At 56.2% G+C, this 25,415-nt stretch overlaps 3 protein-coding genes across 7 annotated transcripts in view; 1 reads left to right on the top strand and 2 right to left on the bottom strand.

Moving 5' to 3' along the window:
* MGRN1 (mahogunin ring finger 1) overlaps positions 1-7,970 on the bottom strand; it is a 53,086-nt gene extending 45,116 nt beyond the window's left edge. For 2 of the 4 annotated variants that reach the window (XM_027043314.2, XM_027043313.2), the window contains exon 1: positions 7,718-7,969. In XM_027043314.2, the coding sequence (XP_026899115.1) occupies positions 7,718-7,805 (88 nt within the window). In that variant the 5' untranslated portion in view covers positions 7,806-7,969. Of the gene's footprint in view, positions 1-7,717 lie in introns of all 4 variants that reach the window. The other 2 variants (XM_027043312.2, XM_027043315.2) reach the window with 2 other exon arrangements.
* A 5,468-nt stretch (positions 7,971-13,438) lies between these two features.
* Positions 13,439-19,105, top strand: UBALD1 (UBA like domain containing 1). The gene is made up of 3 exons (XM_027043358.2): positions 13,439-14,209; positions 17,638-17,700; positions 18,009-19,105. Exons 1-3 carry the CDS (start codon positions 13,940-13,942, stop codon positions 18,360-18,362), a joined length of 687 nt encoding a protein of 228 aa, XP_026899159.2. The 5' UTR covers positions 13,439-13,939; the 3' UTR covers positions 18,363-19,105.
* A 132-nt stretch (positions 19,106-19,237) lies between these two features.
* Positions 19,238-25,415, bottom strand: part of CE3H16orf96 (chromosome E3 C16orf96 homolog) — a 43,897-nt gene continuing 37,719 nt past the window's right edge. For both annotated transcript variants that reach the window (XM_053213029.1, XM_027043328.2), the window contains one exon: positions 19,238-24,758. In XM_053213029.1, the coding sequence (XP_053069004.1) occupies positions 24,743-24,758 (16 nt within the window). In that variant the 3' untranslated portion in view covers positions 19,238-24,742. The remainder of the gene's footprint in view (positions 24,759-25,415) is intronic.

The following is a 25,415-nucleotide window of genomic DNA, read 5'->3' as shown; positions in this document are numbered from 1 at the left end:
CCGAATCAGGCGCCGCATAGGTGGTGCATGTGACACCATCTGCCCTTTTATGGGACACCATTTTATGGAGCGACACAGAATCCTGAGGGTGAGTGACTGTACACAACCACACAGAAACGCACACAGGAAATGCCAAATGGAACACGACCCCATGAGAACGACTGGTCCGGACAGCACTAGGCTTGGGAAGCGAGGCAGGCGGCAGTGGTCACTGTCCACGGGGGCCATCCAGGAAGTGGAGGCCGGCCTCCAGGAAACTTCTGGGCCCGCTGAAAAACAAAAGTTCAGCAGGGCAGGGTACGGTCCCACCCTGCCAGCTCACGTGGACTCTCAGAGTCAGAACTGGAAGAGGCCTGGGGAACCAGAGGTTAACCCCAGTGAGTCAGGGAAATGGGGCCAGAGAGCAAGCGCCTGGCTCAAGGCCACAGATCGAGGACAGACTCAGGCCTCAGGACTCTGAATCCAGTGCTCCTCCCACCACACAGGCTCGATCTCATGTGCTAAACTGATCTTCCGTGAGTTTCCATGTTTGCGGATGGGTGTGTTACAAACACAATAGAGGCCGCCCCAACTGTGAGGAAGAAAACACACGCATGCGCTCACACACCAGTACAAACCCACACTCCTTTTATCTTGGGCTACTGGGCCCTCAGTGCCACGGCTGACTGGAATGGCAGCAGCCACCTCCCTGGCATAGGATCAAAAGCCCAGTGGCCGAGCGGCCAGACCAGCACAGGCCTGGGTTTTCTTCCCCGAGTGCCAGGCTGCACAGGCACGTGGAGCCGGCTCACGGACGTGAGAGTCCAACAAAGCCCAGGGCAGCGAGGCTGGCAACGAGGTTAGCAGGAGCTGACGGTCTTGTTATTTTCAAGTCAACAAAAAGGGATGGTGTGTTAACAATTCCCAGAGAAACTATGACAAGTCCCCAGAGTCACTGTGCCCTGACGCATGCCCTGAACTGAATACACGATGCAGGGACCTCAGAAACAAACACAGAGCTCCAAGCCTCTCAGAACCCTGAGGGCAGGCCGCACTCCCACCGGGGGACCCACCACACCTCAGCTCCCGGGCCCCAGTGGCCAGCTCCTGAACCCCAGTAACCCAGGGTCGCTGCTGCAGGGAAACGGGTGCTCGGATGCCCACCCACCATGGCCCGTTCAAATTGTTTCCTGTTGCTGTTGGTTTTTTACTGTTTTTACCTAAAGCATAACGGAAGCTTAGAAAATACAGCCTGTTTATGCAGCTCTTACAACGATAAAACCCAAACCAAGTTCACATGAGCAGAAGAAACACAGAACTAGTTCTCTTATGAGCACGGCACAGGTGACACGGGGAAGCTGAATCTGAATCCAGCTGAACCACACGACGCTGGTGACGATGGTGCAAGGTCTCTGAGCAAGAAGGTGAACCTGGCCCTGGACAGGTAGAGTCTCCTTCTCCCCATCCGCTATCCTACTGTCACGGACACACGGGGCTCAGAGCACAAGCTCACTCCCTTGGGACATGATGGCCCAGGGACCCAGAATGCCCCTAATGATAGAGAACGTCCGCCTTCATCTCAAACTTCGGCCTCAGTTCGTTTCTTCAGTTGCCAAATAAATCAGTCAGCAAGGCCCCACCCTGGAAATGGGAGACCCTGACACGAATGTTCGGGATGTTTCTACACTGCCAGCAAGACCTAGGCTCACAGCAAAGGTCTTGCACATGCCCTGGGCCCCTCCACCACCTGGCAGCAGACCCAGGCGTCCTCAGACCCCTGCCAGACACCCCAAGGGATATGAGGAAGCCAGCTGTGAGCAGTCCGTACACCGAGGAGGTGAGGTTCGTTTCCTTCAAGGCCAGGCCTGTTGCACGAGCATCTGTCAAACGCCTACTGTACACGAGACTCAGATGCTGGGTGACGAAGGCCCGGGCTGATTTCCAGTTCCTCCACTAGAGGAGAAAAGTCTAGGGTCACAGGACATGGCAAGGCTCCGGCAAGATAAAGGAGGTGAAAACACTGTGAGAGCACACGCACAAACAAAAGGTTTACATCTCGGGCATATCTCCCCCCCCCCACACACACACACACCCTCTCCCCTGCCTGGGCTGGTAGGTCACATGTCTGATCGTCCCTCCTTCTGACCCTTCTCATGGGTGACCTGGTCCCAGCACGACCTCCCTCAGACACCAGGGCAGGGCAGCCAGCAGCGCTCTGAGACACACAATTAACAGTAATGAGAACAGCGGGAGGACAGACCGCGGCAGCAGCTGCCCACGGCCACGTCCTCTGTGGCCGCAGCCTGCACTCGCTTCCGCATGTCCGCACCTTCTCTTTAGGAGCTCGCCGTGGTGGCCTAAGTCCTGCTCTGACCCGCAACTGGAGACCGGCCGGCTGTGTGGTCACGGCAAGGCAGGCCAGACACAAACCCTCACAGTTACGGAGCTGACTTTTTGTAAAAGTGCAAAGGCGGCCTGATGGAAAAAGGACAGTCTTCTCAACAAATGATAATTAAATAACTGAATCCCCACATGCAAAGAAAAGACCTCGTAGTTTTACCTGAGACCATACACACAAGAAAACATTAACTCAAAATGGATCATAGACCTAAATGCATGAGCTGAAACTTTTCTAAAACTTGTATGGAAAAAACAGAAAATCTTTGTAACCTTGAACAAGGTAAAGATCTCCCAGCTATAACTCCAAAAATATTAACCATTAAAAAAAAATCGACAAATTGGGGCACCTGGGTTAAGTTGGTTAAGCATCTGACTTCTTGGTTTCAGCTTGGGTCATGATCCCATGGTTTGTGAGTTCCAACTCTTTGCTGACAGTTCGGAGCCTGCATGGGATTTTCTTTCTCCCTCTCTATCCCTCTCCTACTCGCGCATGTGCTCTCTCTCACTCCTTCCCTCTCAAAATAAATAAATAAACTTTAAATCACAGAGCTGATAAACGAACTGTATTACTGTATCCAGAATAATGGAACTACTACTCAGTAAGATTAACAATCCACTTTTTTAAAAAAATGAACAGGGGCGCCTGGGTGACTCAGTCGGTTGAGTGTTGGGACTCTGGCTCAGGTCATGATCTCATGGTTCATGGGTTCGTTCCCCGCGTTGGGCTCTGTGCTCACAGCCCAGAGCCTGAAGCCTGCTTCTGATTCTGTGCCTCCTTCTCTCTCTCTCTCTGCCCCTCCCCCTGCTCATGAACGTTGTACCTCTCTCTCAAAAATAAACATTAAAATTTTTTTAAAAATAATAAAATAATAATTTAAAAAATGAAAAGACAAAAACAGACTTCTGCCATGTGCGCCTCTCTCTCTCTCTCTCTCACACACACACACAGAGTATACAAATGGCTAATAAGCACATGAAAAGATGCTCCACGTCTTCAGTCATCGGGGAAATGTAAATCAAAACCACAATGGGATACCCATTGTATCCCACAAGGATGGCTACAATTGTATCCCACAAGGATCCCACCCTTGTAGCCCACAAGGATGGCTACAATTAAAAAGGTAGGCCAACAGGGTGCCTGGCTGGCTCAGTCTGTAGAGCATGTGACTCTTGATCTCAGGGTCCGGAGTTGAAGCTCAGCTCCAAGATGGGCAGAGAACCTACCTGTTGGGCGAAGAGCCCAGTTTAAAAAAAAAAAAAGGTAGATCATAATAAGTGTTAGCAAGGATGTGGAGAATTGGAACCTTCACACACCGCTGGCAGGAATATAAAATGAAGCAGCTGCTGTGGAAAACAGTCTGGCACTTCATCAGAAGGTTAAACACAGAATCACCATATGACCCAGCAATTCCACTCCAACGTGTATACTATAGACAATTAAAAAGGGCCACACAAATGTTCAGTGTTCAGAGCAGCGTTATTCATAATAGCCAAAAACCAGAAACAACCCAAATGTTAACTGGTAAATAAACAACATGTACTATATCTGTACACAAAGGTACAGACACCTGTTACCACGTGGTAGAACGCCAAAGATGTTGTTTTTAAGTGCAAAAAGCCACACACGAAACTACATGTTGTGGGGCACCTGGGTGGCTCAGTCGGTGAAGGGTCCAACTTCGGCTCAGGTCATGATCTCACAGCTTGTGAGTTCGAGCCCCGCATCGGGCTCTGTGCTGACAGCTCAGAGCCTGGAGCCTGCTTCCAATTCTGTGTCCCTCTCTCGCTCTGGCCCTCCCCTGCTCGTGCTCTGTCTCTCTCTCTCAAGAGTAAATAAAATGTTTAAAAAAAAAAAAAACTTAAGGGGCACCTGGGTGGCTCAGTCAGTTGGGCATCTGACTTCGGCTCAGGTCATGATCTCACCCTGTGTGGGTTCGAGCCCCCCCCCCCGCCCCCCCCCCCCGCCTCCCGTCAGGCTCTGTGCTGACAGCTCGGAGCCTGGAGCCTGCTTTGAATTCTGTGTCTCCCTGTCTCTCTGCCCTTCCCTACTCACACTCTGTCTCTCTCTGTCTGTCAAAAATAAACATTGAAATAAATTTTTTTTAATTAAAAAAAAAAAAGAAACTACAAGTTGTATGATTCCTTTTCTTTCTTATCTTTGAAAGAGAGTGCACACATGTGCACATGAGCAGGGAAGGGACAGAGAGAGAGGGGGAGAGAGAGGCAGAGAAAGAATCCCAAGCAGGCATGAGGAGGGGAGGGACAAAGAGAGAGGGAGAGCGAGGGAGAGCGGGGAGAGAGAGAATTCCAAGAATGCTCTGCACTGTCAGCACAGAGCCCAACACGGGGCTCGAACTCACAAAGCCATGAGACAGTGACTTGAGCCGAAACCAAGAGTCAGACATTTAACCAACTGAGCCACCAAGTGCCCCTGTATGATTCCTTTTATATGAAGTGTCCAGAGAGGGCATATTTTAAAGACAGAAGCCAGATCAGGTGGAAACAGAGATGGACTACAAACAGGCACAATGAAACTCTGGAAGGTGATGGAAATGTCTAAAACTGATTTGCACAGTTGTATAAATTTACTGGAAGTCAACAAATCATACATTTACAATGGATGAGTCATATGACATACAACTCGATAAAGTTGCTTAAAAAGTAAAATGAATAAATAAATACAATGAAAAAGCAAATGTAATTAAATTTCAGCTAGGTACTGTTGCAGTACATGCTGAAAGTCCCACAAACAAAAGAAAATTGGACAGATGTTAAAAGTTCTCACCACAAAAAAAAAAAAAAGTGATGAGGATGCTAACTCACCTTATTTCCTGACATGTACATGTATGAAATCATTAGACTGCACACCTTACGCTTACACAATGTTATATGTCAATTAAGTCTCAATAAAGCTGGGAGGGATCAGTGCTACAGACATGTTAAAAAATATTAGCATCCAGGGGCGCCTGGGTGGCTCAGTCGGTTAAGCGTCCGACTTCAGCTCAGGTCATGATCTCGTGGACCGTGAGTTCGAGCCCCCGTTGGGCTCTGTGCTGACAGCTCAGAGCCTGGAGCTTGTTTCAGATTCTGTGTCTCCCTCTCTCTCTGACCCTCCCCCGTTCATGCTCTGTCTCTCTGTCTCAAAAATAAACGTTAAAAATTAAAAAAAAAAATATTAGCATCCAATTTTTCTCTCCTCAATATTATCGATGAAACTAACAGAGACCTGAGAAGATAACTTTCTCATAAAGCGATTGAATGGTCCACAGGGCCAACCCCTAAAAATCATCTGAAATACCCCTGGGGACCTTGTCCACCCTTGGAGAAACATACTAAGGTCCTGCTAAGGTCATTTCTGCCTCGGACTGACCGTCCCTGAGCAAGGTGGCCCAAGGGACAAGGAAGCCCAGGGGACAGGTTTCGGACTGGACAGGTCCAGGCAAGCACTGCTATGGTGCTCTAAGGTAGCCCATGACATTCACCTGCGTGCCACCCTAATCGATTAGTTGTGGCCGACTTGCGTGTTCATTAATGGCTTCTGAAACCAAGTCCAGGCTTGGTGACAAAGAGTGTCCTGAATGATTAGCCAGGTCTACCACACAGAATCTGAAAGTTGTGTTATAAAGGCCTTGTACTTGTGGTTTCGTCCAAACACCCAAATGAAGGAACATCAAGTATGTGGCCCTCGTCCTGGATTAACATAGGAAATGCCACATTAAACTCTGATATCTCTGCCATGCTACTGCTAACCGCTATTAGGGTCTGAAATGTCCACCTAATTTCTTCTCTAAACCTTTACAGCAATTAACGTTTTAGGACTTTCAGTGCCAGTCACTGTTCTAAATACTGTACAGGGCTCAACCCATTTTACAGATGAGGAAACTGTGACCCAGGGGGCTACGCAACTTGCCTCCAATCACTCAGCCAAAGACAGGCTGGAAGAACATCGGAGATGAAAGAGAATGAATTCAAAAAACTGCTTCATGAGATGTGGGGATGTCAGCCCGCAGGCCTCCAGGGATCCCCACACCAGCCTGGGCTGCCCTGCGCTTATGCCTGGGACACAAGCAGGCAACAGTGGCTTCTGCCCACTTCGGCCTCATCCCCTTCTGACTGCCCCAAAACGCTGTGCTAGTCTCCACCCCTCTAATTCTCCCAGACACTCCCCCTTTTGGGGCTTCCAAAATCAGCACAGAGCAGTTCTTAAATCTGAGTGGACATCAGACTCATTTAACAAATGAGTTTAAACGCAGGTTGCTAGGCCCCAGCAGGTCTGAGGCAGGGCCTGGGAAATGCATGCTTAACAAGCTTCCCTATCAGTGGGAGTGGGTGGTCCGCGGCTACACTCAAAGGAAACCTGGCCTGGTGGGTGCGTGAAGGCCAACTGTGAGCCCTACAAGACCCCGATAGCAGATCAGATTCTTCAGAAGCCAGGATCAGGTGATCCAACCGAAAGACCCCCTGAGGTCCAAATTCTCTGTTTTCTTCTTTCCAAGGCAAATGACCCCACGAGGAGATGGAGAGGAAAGAACCCAAGCTAAAGTCCTGGGTCGGTCCACACTCTTTAGAGGCAGCAGAACAGAGTGTAAACAAGTCCACAGAGGTCGGATTTGTGGTCCTGTGCCTAGATGTGCTTCCACCCAGGTCTAAGACCTTGGGAAAGTCACTTCCTTGCTGCAGGCTCAGGTCTCCCTGCCACGGAAAAGGAGACCAGAGAACCAGACAGGTCTCCTCCAACCAGTCTCCTGTTCTCCAGCAAGGGCTCCAAGCCTTACCCCATCCCCATCAAATAATCTCCTTGGGCCCAGCCCCTCTCCTCCCACCCCCCATTCACGTACACACAGGAGAGCTAAGCCTCTGTCCAGATGGCATGAGCAGTGTTCAGAACTACTGGCCCAGTCTTCACAGCAAGCCACCAAAGAAAGCCCAAACTGACGATGGTGTGATGTCAATCCCTTTGACAATGACCACTTTGTAAGCGCAAGCTAAGCGCCGAGCACCGTGCTAACCCCTCACCAGCATCGCTCCCCGAACCTCATCCCAGCCCTAAGGCTTTCCGCTGAGTCTCCCCTGTGTGCAGACGAGAAAAGTGAGGCGCCCAGAGGCGAAGTGACTGACCCAAGGTCACCCAGCCGGGACGGGGCAGGCAGCCCGGGGCCCCACCCACGGCCTGAGTGGAGGTCGCGCGGAGCCCCGGGCCGGGAGGCGCAGGGAGGGCAGCGGGCCGGTCAGAGCCCCCACCGCACCCTCTGCGGAGAGCCTCGCGCGGGCGCGCCCTGCCCACCCGGGTTCCGGCCCAGGTCTCGCCCTCCGCTCCCGGAGCCCAGCGGCCGCTCACCGGACTTCGGGGGGTAGCGATAGGCCGAGTTCGCCTGGATGTCGATGTCCTCCACGCCCGCGATGCGGCGGCTCAGGATGGAGCCCATGGTGCACGGCGAGCCGGGCCGGGCCGGCCGGGGCCGGGACGCTGGCGGCGGCGGCGTCCTCAAGCGGACATGGCCCGGACCAGGCCACACGGACACTAGCCCACGGCCGCGGGCGCCTCGGCCTCCGAGCCCCAACCCTCAGCTCCGCTGGGGGCCCGTCGCCACGGCGGCCCTCCGCCCCCCGGGCATGAGGCACTTCGGGAAATGGAGTCCCTTCACGTCCCTTCGCCGCCCAGGGCGACGGGCTGCGGCACGGGCACCCTGCCTAAGAACTACATGTCCCAGGATGCCCTTCGCCACGGCCTCGTGAAGTTGTTGACCAGCGTTCAGGAACAAACCAAATGGACCTGAATCCAGAGGGGAGGATTCATCACCGCAAACTGACCTTCCCTCTACATTCCAAGCACGGTACTGGCATCGCAACTCTTTAGCCTCCTAATCATCTGTTCATATACAGATCCTCATAGGAATCCAGCGCCTTCCATTTACCCCCTGTCTGAAATATCTCCCCGAGCCACCATGGTTCTCCCCACTTCCCAGGGTTTATCTCCGGTCCCGGCCAGAAGAGGGCATACCTCTACCTGCCGCCCGGCAATAGCTGGGGTGGAACCCAAGGCCGTCAGGAGTGGGGCTCCCTGGCGAAGCCAAGGGCTTCCTTCAGCCCCTTTCCAAAACTCAAAGCTTCTCTTTGGCTCCACGTCCAGAACAATCACTCTGAAAACATAATTTTACAGCCCCACACCGAGGCAGTAGACCTCTTCTCATTTTACGTATAGAGAAGAGACGGCTGCATATGAGGTGTGGAAGGCAAGTTTAAAAAACCGGTCAGGATTCAAGGTTTGCCGATTGCAATGTACTTTCCTGGCTTTTGAGTCACATAAAATTCTGTAAGCAGGCCAAGTGGGGGTCTGTTTGGCCTACTTTTCAGTTGAGAAACGGGTTTCAAGAAGAAAGTGACTTTCTAAGTCAAGTCTGCTGTATCAAGAAAGCTGGGAGAGCAGCAGCTGCTGAAGGGTCTCAAATGGTAAATGCACCACATTCCACGTTAAAGTGAGTCCACATTTCCGGTGGCTAGAGTCCAGAATACAACCTTCTATTGTCAGGGTACCTGGGAAGCCAAAGTTAATAGAAGAGGTGAAAGACTTATGTGATTATGAGTAGAGTTCCAGATCTTGGAAGATCCGGATTAAATCTGTGCTTCACAATCAAGATCCCCATTTACCGAGCACCTAGTGTGTGCCAGACATCACGTTGAGGACTTTATACAGAGTCATTGAATTTTCTGATGTAGCTTTTATTTTATTTTATTTTTTAAATGTTTATTGTTAAGAGAGAGAGGGAGGGAGAAGATGAGTGGGGGAGGGGCAGAGACAGAGGAAGACACAGAATCTGAAGCAGGCTCCAGGCTCTGAGCTGTCAACACAGAGCCCAACGCTGGGGCTCAAACTCACAAACCATGAGATCATGACCTGAGCCCAAATTGGACACTTAACCGACTGAGCCGCCCAGGTGTCCCTCTGATGTGGCTTTTAATTCCCAATTCACAGAAGAGGAGAGTGAAGCTGGGAGATGTGAGGTACCCAACTCAGGCTTCATTGTAGATACATGGTAATAAAGCTGGAACTTGAACAAAGCCCCTCCTTTTACTGCCACACTCCCCTACTACTCCAGAGGCAGGAACATTCAGATGTACGATGTTTCATGGCTCTTGCCACCGGATGGGCCTGAAGACGCCTCCGCTCTTTGTGATCTTTCTTCCCCTATCTTTCCTTCTGTTAAATCACATAACGCTTGTGTGTATACACACACACATATACCAAAACTGAATTCAATTTACTGGCCTTCCTGTTTGGGGGATAGCATAGACCCTGACGTTCTCATTGAAAAACAATCCTAGGAGCATGTCCTTCCTATACATCCTGGGCCAGGACAGCCATTTCCATGGGCTGGATGTTTGATTAAACATCCTTCTTAATAGAGCTTTGGACTTGTTCTGTGCTTATCCATGCCCCGCTGGGAGACAGGCCTTTTTTGATTTGTTATTAGTTCTCCTGTCAACATCTGTGCTGATTCATTTATTTATTCAACAAATATTTATTACTCAGGTACTATGTGATGGGCAATGAGCCAGACTATGAGCCAGGCAACAGGGATCAAATGCGAGAATGCTAGATGTGGACCACACAGGCTAGTGTAGAAAGACACTAAAAAGGTGAACAAAATGTGGTGGGTGCTATAGGAGAATAGAGGTGCAAATAAAGGATAAGAGAGGGGCGCCTGGGTGGCTCATTTGGTTAAGCATCTGACTTCGGCTCACGTCATGATCTCAGGAGTTTGTGAGTTCGAGCCCTGCATCAGGTTCTGCACTGATCATGCAGAGCCTGCCTGGGATTCTCATTCTCTCCCTCCCTCTCTCTCTACCCCTCCCCCACTTGCTCATGTGTGCGCTCTCTCTCAAAATAAATAAAGTTAAAAAAATAATAAGAGACACCTACTTATTGATAGGGGTGTCAGGGAAGGCTTCTCTGAAGAGGTGACATTTAAGCCAGGACTTGAAATACAAATAAGAGCAAAGGTGGGGGGGCAATTCTGAGGAAGTAAGCCAATCCAGGTTCCAAGCAGAGAAAACACCAGGTGCAAAGGCCTTGAGGCTATAAGGAGCTGAGTAGGATCCAGGAGCTCAAAGGCCAGCGTAGCTAAAATCAAGGTGGGGGGTAGAGTATAAGAACAGAGGTCAAGAGTGAGTCAGTGGCCAGATCTCAAGTCCCCTCAGTCAACCAGCCTTGGGTCTTTTACACTTCATTTTAGCCAAATGACCTAAAAGCGATAGCATTGGGTCTTTTGAAAGACACTGGGCACCTGCGGTGAGTCCCTTGAGTCTAGCTTTCTGAGCCTTCTGAGGGGGCAGGATCCTTGCCTATTCATTCCTGTGCTCCCAGAGTCAGGCACCCAATGATCTATGGAGTGTTTGAAAGAATAGAAGCAGCTGGCTCAGTCAGCAGAGCATGTGACTCTTGATTACAGGGTTGTAGGTTCAAACCCCACATTGGGTGTGGAGATTGCTTAAATTTTAAATCTTAAAAAAATAAAAAATGGAGGTGGGAAGGAGGAGGCCAGGGCATGCTGGGGAGGCTCTGGCAGAGCCTCCAATTCCCTGAACTTCAGGTAAGATGGTACTGCTAGAAATACCTTTTATTCCCCTGCCCCCATCTACTGGTCCCAGCTGTCAGGCGCCTGCTAAGAAATCCAAAGTCCATTCTTTAGCCAGGCTGCTCCTGGCTGAAAACAAGGTTGTTTTTTCCTCCCCTGCTGCCCTTGGGAAAACTAGCAAGCTAGCGGGGCCATGGGGACCAAAAGAGTGACCTTTGCTCCTGCTAGCCTCATCTGCCCCACCCCAGCCAGAACAGCTCCTTCTGAGCAGGACAAGCCTGGGCAGGTAACTGAGTGTTGCTGGATAAGGGTAGGGGGAAAGGTGAAGGTGCTTCCCATTTCCTTGAACAAGAAAATCCCCTAGCAGGCCCTGCCAGGACACTGCCCGTTCTCACTTGCCAGACATACACCCTTGTGGGCCAATGGGTGCCTATTCTTCTCCACTGGCTCTGAACACAGGCAAGAGTGTAAGGAGGTTTGGATTCCAGCCTTAAAAGTTTCCTCATCTGTAAAATGAGGCTTGGGCTCCCTAGAGTGGTCCAGATGGAGGCAAAGAGGTGAGTACCAGAAATAGTGCTGAGCACTTCACAGCTATTAATCTACCTTCAGCAGTCCTGGGAGAGCTCCACACTCCTACCTTGGGTTCCACAAATGAAATGAAGCTCAGGGCTGCGCTACTTGTATCCAACATCAGTCACTAAGCAGTGGAGTCAAGACTGACAACCAGATCTATCTGGCTCCAGAAGCATCTCACCGTCCATCACGCTCCGTCTCAGTGGAATAGTGATGGCAGAAACCACATCCAAAGCCCACTACCTTCTGCTGAGCGCTTTACCCACGTTAATTCATGCTTATGATGCTTTGTTAAGGTGAGGCGCCATTCTTTTTTTTTTCTTAAATTTTTTTTTCAACATTTATTTATTTTTGGGACAGAGAGAGACAGAGCATGAACGGGGGAGGGGCAGAGAAAGAGGGAGACACAGAATCGGAAACAGGCTCCAGGCTCTGAGCCATCAGCCCAGAGCCTGACGCGGGGCTCGAACTCACGGACCGCGAGATCGTGACCTGGCTGAAGTCGGACGCTCAACCGACTGCGCCACCCAGGGGCCCCAGGTGAGGCGCCATTCTTAACAAGACCAGGAATCTCCTGGCACTATCAGGGTTTGCAAAAAATGGCAGAGCCTGAGTGATCCCCATGTGGCAGAAGAGACACCAAAATCTGATTTCCCATGAGGACAGGATACCTCTACCAGGCTGAGGTGCACACCTGGCAGAGGACACTGAGAGTCCACCCCCTGCCTGTAGGCTAGGCCAGGGAACCTAGCCCTTGGAGGCCGCTTAGCACTCTCATTGTGCAGGTCTCCCTGGAGCTATCCTGGTGCCCCAGCACTCCCCAGGCCCCCACAACCCTGGATCCCTTCAGGCCCTGTCCACCAGGCTCCCATCATCCTCCTCCCACCAGCTAAAGACAGAACCTCTGGAAAGATGAAAGGATCCAGGAAGGGGTTCCCCCCACCCCTCCGGTGTGGGATAGCTCCCTCCATCCAGTGCAATTCTAACAGTGAAGCGCTGGGTAGGGAGGGCGGGGTGCTCCCTTAGAACCAGACGCATCCAAACATTTCCTGATCCAGACTGGACCCTTCGGCCACCATCTGGACGCCACACTGAGCCTAAAGTGGACAACTGATCAGATCTAGTAAAACCTCTCAATGACTTTTAACCCTAACACCCCAGGGCCTGTATCAGCTTCCAGAAGGCACTTTTCACACTTCTACATTTCCACAATTGTACATCCGTTCCTTGGGATTTTTGACACACAGCCCCAACCCACCCTCGCCACCAGGAGACCCTTCTCGGGTTTGCTCTCCACTGTAACCCCGGCTGGCTCAGGGCAGGGCAGAGTAAGGGCCCAAACAACGGTTGCCCAACGGATGAAATTGGAGCCCAGGAAGCTCTAGGAACCGGGCCAAGGTCAGTCAGAGCGGGGGGTAACCGCGCCAGACTCCTCCTCGCCTCCCCGCCCGGGATCCCTTTGCGAGCACGCCCTGGTCCCACACGCCCGATCCTAGACGTCACCCGGAAGCGGCGCGTGCGGAACTGTAAACACTACCCGCAACTCCCCCCTTCTCCCGCTTGCTCCAGTCCCGCCCCCGCCCGCCACGTGACGCGCCCCCGCCGGCCCCGGCCCAGCGCCCGCCCCCGCTGCAGCCTCATTGGGCCGCCAGCTTTGTTTACCTTATATGGCCAGGTCCTAACACTCTGAGGCCGCCCATTGGCCAAGGCGCGGCCTCACTCACTTGACGTCATTCGGGACAAAACGATGCAAATAAACCGGGGCATTCTGGGAATAGAAGTTCGGGGCTGCCCCGGAACTGGCTCCGCCGGGTCCTTGCGCCCGCTTTCCAAAGCCGAGATTTCCGGCAGAGCGCACGAGATTTTGCGTGGGAAAGTGGGAGCCCCGCGGGGAGGGAAACCGGAGGCACCAGGGTCTGTCCGCCTCGTGTTTTGTCCGCGCCATCCCATCCCCAGACGTAGTGTGTGTGTGTGGCTGAGCGCCAAGCCGGGGAGGGACCCGCATCAGGAGTGGGCGACGTGAACTTGTTGCTCCGGGTGTTGGGGTGGGGGACTGGAAGGCTTCCTGGAGGCGGTGACTTTCTGCAGAGCCCTTAAGGGCAGATTCATTCATCCAAGGAAGGAGTATTTTTTGGCGCCTATTGTGTGCCAGGCTTTCGGGTCTGTGTGTCCTAGAGCTGCCGATTGTGCCAAAATTCCTAGGGGACCCCCACCCCCAAGTGTGCGCCCACTCAACAGAGGGATGCCAGGCATACCGGGCAAAGACGCCAGCGGGCCCGCCTGCTGGACCCCTGAGAGCGTGACGGCCCGCAGACACGGCCGCCTGCTTCCGCACACAGCAGGGGCAGAGTCCAGACACACCTCTTCGCGCCCCCCGGCCGGCCAGGCGGCGCGGGACTACATCTCCCAGCATGCCCCCGCGGCCCCGAGCCAGGGGAGGCTCGGTGAGTCACAGCCGCACAGTAAATATTTGTATTAGCCGGAGCCGGCTCGCTAATGGTGGACGCGTGAGGCGGAGGAGAGCGGCGGCGGGAGGCAGCGGGCAGCGCGGCGGCGGCGCCATGTCCGTGAACATGGACGAGCTCAAGCACCAGGTCATGATCAACCAGTTCGTGCTGACGGCGGGCTGCGCGGCCGACCAGGCGAAGCAGCTGCTGCAGGCGGCCCACTGGCAGTTCGAGGTGCGCGGCCGGGCCGGGACCGGGGGCTGGGGGTCCGTCCCGCCAGCCACGCGTGTTTGGGTCGGTGTGGACACGTGCTGGTGCGCGCTCCGCCCGGGCCGGGGCCGCGCACTCGGCCCGGTGTCCTGGCGTCCGCGCGCCCCGTTGGCCGGGCCGCAGCGCGCACACGCGGCGTGCGGGTCCGGCCGGGCGGTGCGGCCGCGTCTACGCGGTCCCCGGAAACGCCGCCCGCGCGGGGTGGGCGGGAGGGGCGGCCCGCCCCCACCGGGGCCCGAGATCCCCGCCCCCCCGAGTCCCCCGGCGGTCGGGATGCGGGGTCCCCCCTCTTTTGTTCGGGTAACGGCCAGGGCGGGGCGTCGCCGCGGCCCGGACGGACAGTCGGCGGGCGGCCGGAAGGAGGACGCCCCGGGCTGGGGCCGAGTTGGGCGCGCGCCGCCCCCACCTCGGGAGCCGCCTGCTGGGTCGGGGAGCTCTGGGGCCCGTGGGCAGAGCCGCCCCGCACGAGTGGGTTTGAGGGTCTGCGTGCCCAGTGGGCAGCTCGGCGGCGCGTGTGTCCACGTACATGTGCATTTGTATTTACGCACGCGCCACGCTACGTGTGGGCATGTCGGCGTGTGTGTAAACACGCAGTCCACCCGGCGCGCGGGTGCGGGCTGTGTGCTCCGTGTACACACACGTCGCCGTTTTGCAGATGGTGCCCACGCGTGTACACACACGAGTGTACGGGTGCTGGGAGCCCCACACTACAGCTACGAGTGTGTATCTGTGCACCCCGCCCTAGAGGCGTGTTCGGGTGGCCTCCTCTGTGCTGGCAGATGAATTTACCTGCACAGTGCACGGCGTGGTTTACACGGTTCGGTGGCTTTTCGGTCAGCTGGGTAGGAGGTGGGGCTGCCCCAGTCAGGACCCCACCCACCAGGCCTCCCTGACCCACAGAACACTAGTGCCCACAGCTTGTGCTGCCAAGAAGCCTCCTGGCTTTGCCTAGCTCAACTGCCCCAGAAATAACCCAGGGTGGTATCTAGGGAAGAGCCCAGAGTCCTTGAGCTCCACCCCTCACAGGTGTAAGGTCACAGCTCAGACGGTGTCTGTGCCCTGCCTGCTGGGAGCCTGGTTTCCTGATGGGGAGCCATCCCAGGAAAGGTGTTCGGGCCTGCAGGGGATACACTGAGGACTCTAGGACTCAGCTTCTTAAGAATGGGATGGGGGATCAGAATTCCAGCCCAAAGGTTTGGACAGCCTGGGGAAGCAGTGGCCTATCCAGCCAGGGGAATCTTTGCTCACACCTTTCTACCCGCGCTCTCAGCAGGGACCGCCGACCCTGTGTGGTCTTCACACAACGTGGGAGGTTGCTCTTTCTGGGCAATTCCCTTTCCTCCTCTGGCCTCAGTTTCCTCCCTACCTCCAGCGTGGGAGTTGATCTCTAGAGCCAGTGGCCACTCCCTTGTGCCCACCGCCCCCAGGGCCTGCAGCCCCACCCTGCAGGAAGCTCCCTAAACAGCCTGTTTGTCTCAAGGGCTAGATGTGGCAAAACTTGCAAAACCACATTCACGGCAGTTTGCTTGAGTCCCACATCTGCACACATGGCTCCCTCCCTGCTTGGGGCTGGGCGGGCAGGTGTCTGGTGGAAGGGCCTGGCCTGTCTGGACTCTCAGCCCAGCGCAGGGAGCCTGGCACCAGCTGGGCTGTCACTCAGCACGGGTTGGTGTCGCTCCACCACAGGAATTAAAAGTGTTGCCTTGAGAATTGAAATGCCTGGGGAGACCCTGTCCCCAAGAGGGGCCGGAGCTGCCTGCAGATTTGGTGGCCTCCTGAGGTAGGAGCCATATGCTTCGGGCTCGCGGAGTTTCCGTTTCACATCTGTAAAGTGGGGGATATGGATACTAGGGAGGTTTACTTCAGGTGAAAATGGGTTGTGAACCCCCAAACCTTAGGTCCTTGCGTGAGAGTGAGTGAGGGGCTCCCCGGGGCTACTCTTTCTGTACCCTCCCTCGCAGGCTCACAGTGTTTTTGGGTCACATCTCTGCGATTCAGGTGTTAATGAGGACAGGAGGCTGCTGGGGGAGGGGACCTGTGTGTTTAAGTGGTGGTGCTTTAAGGCAGCAGCGGTGCTGGAATCCTCACTCAAATGGCCTTTAGATTTGCTGTTGGGAAGGAGTAGTTGGGGTGTGTCCCCTGGGGCTCCTGGGTGGGAAGGAGTCCTGAGGAGGCGCTTAGAGACCAGCACCCACCCCAGCCTGTTCCCACACCCTGTCTGGGGACACTGGGGTAGGGCATCTACAGCAGGAAATTCCCAGAAAAATTCATTTGAATGTAAAAAAATAACAAAACCCCAGGGCAAGCCCTGGGAGCCAGCTTGGGTTTCTGGCTGTGTTGGAGGCGGGGGAAGGGATTGGGTCCGGGCTGGGCTGGGGAGGGTGGTGAGCCTGGGGGTGGGGGTGGGGGGCTGGTGATGGAGGGCAGCTGGGGCTGGGGCTGGGCTTGGGCCTGGGCAGGGCCCGGCAGACCCTTCACACACTCCCTCACCCAGCACTTTCGCAAGAGCAGCTGGTTCCCTTATTCTCCTCAGTGCCCCTCCTGCAGGGCCCCAGCCAGGACAGACCAAATGCAGCACCTCCCTCAGGGCTCCTGGAGCCCTCTCTCCCCGGGCCTTTGTCTGACACTCTGCCCCCTCCCGCTCCCCTTCGCACCACCCCAGGTGCCCAACCGCATGTCTGCCATCCCCCTGCTCTGACACCTTAAGAACATTCTGAGGGAGGCTTGGGTGAGGGGGCCAGCGAGTGCAAAACCCAGGCCATCCTACTTAATTCTGGCTCTCTCAGCTGGAACTGGGGTCTTAAGAGGTTACTGCGGCAAGGGACGGGAATGTGGAAGCCACCTGGTCAGGTCTCCTTGTGGTGCAGTTGGAAACACTGAGGCCCAGGTCATGGCAGGCTCCTGTGGCCAGCCAAGGAGAGGGACAGGTGGGTCACAGACTTCACATCTGGGAACTTTTGCTGTTCCCTGGCTCCTAGATGAGGAGATTGAGGCTCAGATTAGGGAGCTGCCACCCATGGAGTTGGTGACTGTCTGGCTCGAATCTCCCAAGTCAACAGCTGATCTCTGCTAAAGGCCTTTCCCTGTGACACCAGGAAGGGGTGCTGCCTGCTCCCCTCCCGAGGTCACAGTGCAAGCTGGAGGGAGGCAGGCAGTGTGAGGGTCTTCACCGCCTGCCAGACCTGCCTGGGAGCCTGTGGCGCCTCCTTGGGAGGTGGCAGGCGTTGAGTTGTGACAGACACACTGCTTACACTCACTTCTCTCCCTCGGTAGCCAGGCTCAGGGCCACTCCAAGCCCCAGAGATCCTGGGAACGAGGGCGGCGCAGGTCCGTGGAGGGGGTGGGGGTGGGGGGCCGGAGGGTAATTAAGCTTGGGCCCTTTCTTCCCACAGACGGCCCTCAGCGCCTTTTTCCAGGAGACCAACATCCCCTATAGCCACCACCACCACCAGATGGTAAGTGTCCCTCCAGTCCCCGGGGTGCTAGGGGGTGCTCCTGGTACAGGGCAGGGGAAGGAAGCCGCCGTGGCTCTCCGCAGTGGAGAGGCCGCTGGCTCGCACGAGAGGGTCCTCCGGGGACATGGCCCGTGGGTCTGGAGCCCCCAGCTCGGGGACTGTCCTACGGAGCCAGATGCATCCAGGGAAGAGGCACAGAAGCTCCCAACGGTGGCTGGGTGTGTGTCTGCTCCTAGGAGGCAGTGGGAGGCCGGGGGCTCCCGGAAAGGGGGGGTGCTCACCCCCCACTCTGTTCTTCCCCCCAACAGATGTGCACTCCTGCCAACACCCCCGCCACGCCCCCCAACTTCCCCGATGCCCTCACCATGTTCTCCCGTCTCAAGGCTTCCGAGAGTTTCCACGGTGGCGGCAGTGGCAGCCCAATGGCCGCCACGGCCACGTCCCCCCCGCCGCACTTTCCCCACGCCGCCACCGGCAGCTTCGCGGCACCCAGCTGGCCGACCGCGGCCTCGCCCCCAGGGGGGCCACAGCACCACCAGCCACAGCAGCCGCCCCTGTGGACTCCGGCACCCCCTTCCCCAGCGTCAGACTGGCCGCCCTTGGCCCCCCAACAGGCCGCCTCAGAACCGAGGGCCCACCCCGCCATGGAGGCCGAGAGATAAGGGAGGCCCCTCCCCCCTCCCGGAGGCCAGGATCCTGTGGGGCGGGGGAGAGGATGTCTCCGCGGGCCCCCTTCACCCTCCTCTGTCCGCACCCCCGTTCCCCGGAGCCCTGGAGGGGAGAGACCGGACCCTGGTGCCAGCACACAGGCCGCCCGCGCGCAAACATGGAGGCGCAGGCCCGCGGCACCCAGCTTGCATGGATGTGGTTCAGAGTCGTCTTGGTGCTGGTGGACGGAACTTCAGAGAACAAGCAGCCTTCCCCAGAGGACTCGCTCGCCCTGCCCCACCCCAGGGGGCTGCGGAGAATCACCACAGCAGCGGAGACTTGGCTGGCTCCTGCCTTGGAGCTCCTTGGGGGCCAGCAGGCCTAGATCCCCACCCTCGGGAATGCAGAGCCTTCTCCGCATGTGTGTGTGTAGCTGTGTATGTATTTATATGTATGTCGCTCCTCAAGACGCAACCTAGTTTACGGGGCAGCTGGACTTTGCATGTTAGAGTGAGCCCCCAAACCCCTTGCCCGCCACCCCTCTCCCCAGGGCCCTGCCCCTCTCTCCTACCCCCTTGTCAGCCAGCCTTGCTGTTCCCTGCAGAGAAAAGAATTGTGGGAAACTCCAGGACTCTTCCCACCCATTCCCCAGCGCTTGCCTGCTGGGGCTGCCTGCATGCCTCCCCCAGAGCCCGGGGGTACCTCACACCCTTTCCTTCCCCCTTTTAACAAAAGAGAAGAAAAGAGTTCAAACTACCACCAGGCTTTGTGGTCTTGCCTCCTATCCCAAGCTTTGCTGCCAGCTGGCTCCATGTGGAGAGGCAGGGCACTGACAGAGCCCAGACCCCACCCCCACCCCCCCAGTCCTGCCTGGCTCCACACTGCTGCTGTCTCTTGCTGTCTTTTCAACCATAACGTGGCTCTGGAATCTTCCTGCCCATCCAAGGTTCTTCCCAGGAAGTTCATTTCTGGCCAGTGTTCCCAGAATCCCAGCCCTCCTGCCCATCCTTCCCCTGTCCGGCTGGACTGGTCCTGACCTCCAGGGCTAACAACTCCTTCCAGTCTGCTTGGGTTTCACATAAGGACCTTTTTTTGTGTGTCTTTAGGGCCCCAATGGCTGGCTGCAGGCTGCAGGCTGCAGGCTGGACACTCCAAGCCCAACCTCCAGCAAACATGCCTGGTAGGGCAGGGCCCTCCCCTGGGGAGCCGCAGACCACAGCGCCCGTGGTCAGATAGCAGGCTTCTGCGCAGAGCCAGTGGGGGCTCGTGACAGGAACAGGACAAGCCCAGGGCAGAGTCCAACCTGCACCTCAGACCTTTTGTCACTAAGGAGACCGGCAAACCAGGGAGAGCAGATGGGATCCCGGGCTGCTCCTGAGCTGGGCTGGGACAGACACCTGCCCTCACCCCAAGGGAGAAGCCAGGGATGCCCCACTCTGTCCCCTCCCCCTCCCCCCACAGCTGCCCACGCTGGGGGATACGGTTCCCAGGGCAGCCTCAGCCTTGCACCCCTTGTGAGGGACTGGGCTTTGGGGAAGGAGGGAGGCCACGGTCTCTGCCCAATCCTCAGTAGAGGCAGATCTCACTCCCTAACCTAGGATGGCCCACCTGGCGCCCAGCCCCTCAGGTGCCCCCTTCTGCGGATGATGACTGGGTTGGAGAGTGTCTTCTGTTGCAGAAGGTCTCCTGTTTTGATGTCTCTGCACTCCTCACCGCAGTCCTGCCCTTGCGCCCAGGGATGAGGATGCTCCTGTGCTGGTGTCGCCACTGCTGCTCCCTGGCCTCCCCAGCTTTGTCGCCACCCTGCTGGACCCTGGACAGGCTCCTGGTTGACTGTACCCTCTGGGTGTCACTGAAGACTGACCACTGGGCCCCCGCCCAAGCTGTTGCTTAGGTCTTGGAGTTGTGTCCTCATCTTGAAACCCACCCTTCTAAGGGCCTTCCTCTTGAAGTCCAGAGGCGGGGGCACAGCTGTTTCTGGGGTGCGTGTGGGGAGGGTAGGGAGGGGCGGGATGGATAAGAGTGAGGACATCTTGGGCCCTCCTGAATCTTCGCTACCGCTGCTGCTCCGTTCTTTTTGATGAGGGAAAATTCTCATAACTGCCACACCTCCCTCAAGTGGTGGGAGAAATGCAGAGACAAGTATGTGTTTATGGGTTACCTGCTGCGGAGGGGTGAGTGCGCCTGGGCTGCCCCAGGGAATGATGACTGTGTCAGAGGCACCAGAGAGCCAGGGCTCCATCTAGAATTTGCACTCCTGGAGACACAGGAGGCTCTACCCTGGGCGGCTACACAGTCTGGTCCCCAGACCAGCAGCACCACCTGGGAGCTTGTTAGAGGTGCAGGACCTCGAGCTCCACGTTGAGAAATGTTCCTCCACGACATCTCTACTCAGTGCTGATCTCTTGGAGGTGAGGTGCATTTTTCTGTTCCTGGGGGACTGCCATGGGCTGTGCCTGGAGGTCGCAGGTGGTCACCTCAGGCCAGAAAGGACTGGGAGTTCCTGTAGGGCATGGCTTTCCAACCTGGGCACTGTGGACATTTGGGGCTGGCTCACTGTCTGCTGGGGGTGTCTTGTGCCCTGTGGGATATTGACCAGCATTTTGGCCTCTACCCGCTAGACGCCAGCAGCATCTCCCAATTGTGACAACCAAAAACGTCTGTAGACATGGCAGAATGTCTCCTAGACCTGTGGTTCCCATGGTTGGCTGCACAGTAGAGCCTCCTGGGAGCTCCGTAAAAAGACAAACCATAGACTCCCAGACCCCACGGCATCAGAGTCTCGGGGGGGGGAAGGCTCGACGGTATAATTTTAAACGTTCCCCAGGCTATTGGTTGATCGGCTTGGGAATAAAAATTACTTAATTGTACATGTTGAAAGGGTGAACTTAACAGAGCGTCACAGCTGTTAATAAAACAGCTCTCAGGTGATTGGGATGCGGAGCCTCAGCGCACCCTCCCCCCCCCAGCAACTGGGAGCCACCAGCCTTGTGACCCCCAAGTTTGTGGGGCATGAAGGTCCCCTGGGTGCTTGAGACAACTGTTCTGGAGGAGAGCCCAGGAATTTGATTCTCCCTAAGTGCCTCAGCCAAGGTGGGTACCTGGACAGGAGGGGGCAGAGAGCAGGGTTGGAGCTAGGGCCGGGGGCTCTAGTACTTTCCAGCAATGTAGAGGCCCTGCCAGGTGTGTCAGGATCCCCTGGTCTGAACATCCCCCCGGGCAAGGGAAAGGCTGTAAAAGTGGGCCAAACTCAAAGGGAAGCCAGAGGTGGGAACAGAGAACCTGGAACCTTCTTCAACTTTCCCAAGCCTGGAAGCTCAGAAGCAAAGTCAAACGAGTCCGTAACCGTCTATTAACATGTTCAAAGTGTAAGTTGGCTGAAAAGCAAAGGTACTGGGTGCGTGAGTGGAAGGGAACAGACACAGCCATCCTTGGCTGTCCACCTTGGCACCTCCTTGGACCTGGCCTTGTCACCTAAAAGCCCAGCGTCTTCTGGGCATGGTCACCCCCTACCTGCCTGCCAGACTTGAGCTCAAATGACTGTTTCCAAAGTTCTGCTCTAAAAAACCCTGTCTGCATCCTTGAAGTTGCTTGAAAGGACAATTTGAGCTCCGAGTATCTCATTCCTAAAGAGTGGACGTGGCAGCACGTGGGATGGTCTAGCCTCTCCAGGTGATGAGCAGTGGGTGCATCTTTCCGGTCTGCCGTTAAAGCACCTGGGCATGCTAATTTGGGGCTTTGCAAACCCATAGTCCCCTGACACGTGCAGCTTGGCTCAAACGATGCTCCATCTCTCTCAGGATGGCCTGCCGACATTTAATCACTGGAGTCTGCACAAAAAGTCTCACTTCTGGCCGATCTTGGAAATAAACAGCTGGCCCGGGTTCCCGCGAGGTCACAACGGGCTGAAGCTGACCATCAGAGGGGGGACCCAACCAGCCTGCCTGTCATCAGTCAGCCCCCTCCACTGGCCACAGACGTGTGTCCAGTTCCTGTCTCCAAATCGGGATCTGGAGGGGATCTTGTTTTTCACCAGGAAGAGCTTCAGAAGTAAAAGCCCTGCTCCGTGGGGACGGAGGGGGGCACCTGGTAGATGGAGACGCTAAAACGCTTTCTGTGGGCAGGCAGGGCTCCTCCTTGAGACAGCTGAAAAAAGGGGCTTGTTCTTCGGATTCTCTCGGATGAAAGGGATGTTCCCGGGGTCTTCCCGGGGTTCTCTAAGAACACGTTGTGGCCGGCCGCAGGAAAGCATGCTGTCCCCAAGGCCGGCCCCCGAGCCCGGCAGTGGGCAGGGCTGCCACAGCCCTGGAGGTCTCTGAGGGGCTTTTACGTCAGGACTCCTCTGAGGACAGATGAGTGCTTTGAGGCTGGTTACTTCCCAGGGCCAGTGCTGGGGAGGCCGCCTGTGCCGGACAAAAGGAGATCTCTTGATGCGAGGTTCTTTGCAATTCCTGCCTTTGGGAAGGTCTCTGGTTGCTTAGCCACAGCTTATGTTTTGGCGATATGTGTTTCATAGGAGCCTTAGGAGAACTCAGCTCCTTTAGGGGAGGGGGGCGCTGGGTCCTCTCAGACCCACTCCCAGGCTGGCCGAGGGCGTGTCGGGGGCATAGCACGAGGTGCTGGGAACCCGATTGCAGCGATCTGCTCTGCTCTCGGGGGCCGTTTCTCCTCTTCTGGGGGATAAGAGCTGCACATGTTGGTGGGGTCGTTTTCTGTGGATCCTGGGGAAGCCACGAGCAAGATGAGGGGGACTGCGAAAAGAAGCCTTTCTCTGGCGGTTGTGTGTTGGTTTGGTGGTTCTCTGCCTACAGCCCCTAGAACCGCAGCGAGTCGGGGGTCAAGCCAGGGACACCAGTGTGCGCTGATTTTAGTGGAGGAGGTCCCTGCACAGAAGGCCCGCCCTTCCAGCACCTCAGCTCTCCGCTGTTGGCGACTTGCCTTGGGAACCGGCTCTCGTTGGTTGTTTGTTTATACCTTAGAGTTATGGAGTTCGTCGTCTTTGGAAGGTAGAAATGTTCAGTGACCCTTTCACCTGCAGCGGTGGGCTGTGGGCCGTGTTGGGGGTGCAGGGTGGTCGTCAGTCAGCATCTCCTTTCCAGCAGCCCCTCAAAGCAGGACCCTCCGCTTGGCAAGAGGCCTCTCTCTCCCCCTCCTGCCCAACTCATTTTGCAGCCCCACACCAGGCCAGCCCGCATGACTGGCACGGTTGGTTCCCTTCCTCCTGGTCCAGCCCGGCACGGCCGCTGCATCCCAGGCCAGGAACCATGTCCCCCTGGCAGAGGAGGAGGCTAAACCCAGGACCTCCTGAGATTCCCACTCTGCTGACCCCATCTTGGTTCTGTCTGCTCCCCAGGCACCTTTCCCAGCTGGCCTGGGGTGGCTACTTCCTGAGCACCTCCCTCCCAGTTCCCTGCAGGCCCCACCCTCTGGGGTTGGAAGAGGGGAGGGGCAAGGATTCTGCCTGCAGCTCCCATCTGGGACCAGACCAAAAGCTGGCTTGTTCCCCCACAACCCCTATGGGGGACAGGACTGTCATCCTCTGGCATCGCTCCCGGCTGGCTGCTGTTGGGTATCCCCACCTTCCAAAACACCAAGGAGCCTGTCGGGGGCAAATGGTTACACAGTGACCTCCTTGGGCCTCACTCCTCAAATGCCTGAGCTACAGGAACCAACTCAGGCACGATTCCCTCTGTAAATCTGAGAAATGGCTGGGAAGACAGCTTTGCGGGGGCCAGCGGGGATGGAGAGGAGGGTCTGAGAATCCTGCCTGTGTGGGTGCCTGAGGGTCAGGGCTGCAGGGGACAAGCCTGGCATGGGACGCTTTGCCGGAGTCCGGGCTGCACCTCTCTTTCCTGACGTGGGAGGTGATGGAAGTTGGGGACCTCATACCTGTGAGCAACACCCAAAGAGGACAGCTCCTGGCCGGGCGCTGGAGAGCTGAGGCCTCCCTGAGCAAACCTGGGCCAATCACATCACTACCCCTGCCCCCAGACCTCCGATCTTCCCAGAACACAGGGCTAGGGCAGGCTCAGGACACTTTGCCGTGGTGGGAAATGTGGCAGAGGCAAGAAGCTTTGCTGTTGATTCTCTGCTGGGACTCAGCCAGGGTGGTTCTGGCCAGCGGCTCTGGGAGGTTGACCTTGGGGTGGGGGCCTGAGTAGGGACCAGCAGGTCCACCCACCCACGTGGGGCAGACAAGGCCCCCTCTGCAGGGGGTGCCAGGCCAGTCACCCTCATCCACGGTCAAAAAAGTGAAAGATTTTATTATGGGGAGAACGTGCCAAAAATACTCATCTGTGATACGGGGGTGGGTGCAGGGTCCAGGACTGCACCAGCCGGTGCCCCCCAAGGTGTCTGGGACAGGTAAGTCACCCGGGTCAGGAAAAGCTTGGCCTCATTTAGACACAGTCCTTGGAGAAAGAAAAGAGAAGTCGGGCTGGGAGTGGTCATAGGTGAGGAGCTGGGGACACGGCCGGGAGACCATCAGGAAGGGGGTAGGCAGGCAGCATTCCCAGACTCTGATGGCCTCCAGGTCCAGGGCTCCCACTCCATGCCAGCACTCTGGCTCCCCCAGAGCAGACCCCTGGGCAGCTCCCTCCCCCCACTCCCTTGCCCACTCAGCCGCCCTCCCCAGGGCCTCCAGTGCATGGTGGGGTGGGGTGGGGGAGTCACGCCCCAAAACCATACAGGGAGAGATTGTGAAATGTGGAAGACGTGTCAGAAGTATGAAAAGCATAGTGGGCACAACTAGCCAGAGCCATGGAGTGGACAGGGAGAGGAAGAGAAGGGGAGAGGCAAGGAGGGCAAGCAAGCCGGGCGTGTACAATGCTGGAAGGCAGGTATGCGCCCTCTGCGGTCCTGGGCTGCCCACTGAATTGCCAGATCAGGTCATCATGACCTCCCAGTCTGCTCCTCGCTCCACCAAGAGTATGGGCAGTCACCCCCCAGAAGAAACAGAAGGACGTCAAACAGGCGAGCAGGATTCTGGTCCTGGGGAAAGGGCAGCCCAGGGCGTTCCAGGGGCCTCTGCTCCCAATTCCTCGAGGACTGGCCAAAACGTAAACATC

The sequence above is a fragment of the Acinonyx jubatus genome, chromosome E3 (assembly GCF_027475565.1).
Source record: "Acinonyx jubatus isolate Ajub_Pintada_27869175 chromosome E3, VMU_Ajub_asm_v1.0, whole genome shotgun sequence".
In the NCBI taxonomy this organism is placed as follows: domain Eukaryota; kingdom Metazoa; phylum Chordata; class Mammalia; order Carnivora; family Felidae; genus Acinonyx; species Acinonyx jubatus.
Note: the sequence above shows the minus strand (reverse complement) of the source record. Positions and strands in the feature narration are given on the sequence as shown.

Coding starts and splice junctions, on each gene's coding strand:
- UBALD1 (XM_027043358.2), top strand. CDS start 13,940: ATGCCCCCGCGGCCCCGAGCCAGGGGAGGCTCGGTGAGTCACAGCCGC. Junction 14,210..17,637: donor CGGCCCACTGGCAGTTCGAG/GTGCGCGGCCGG, acceptor TTCTTCCCACAG/ACGGCCCTCAGCGCCTTTTT. Junction 17,701..18,008: donor GCCACCACCACCACCAGATG/GTAAGTGTCCCT, acceptor TCCCCCCAACAG/ATGTGCACTCCTGCCAACAC.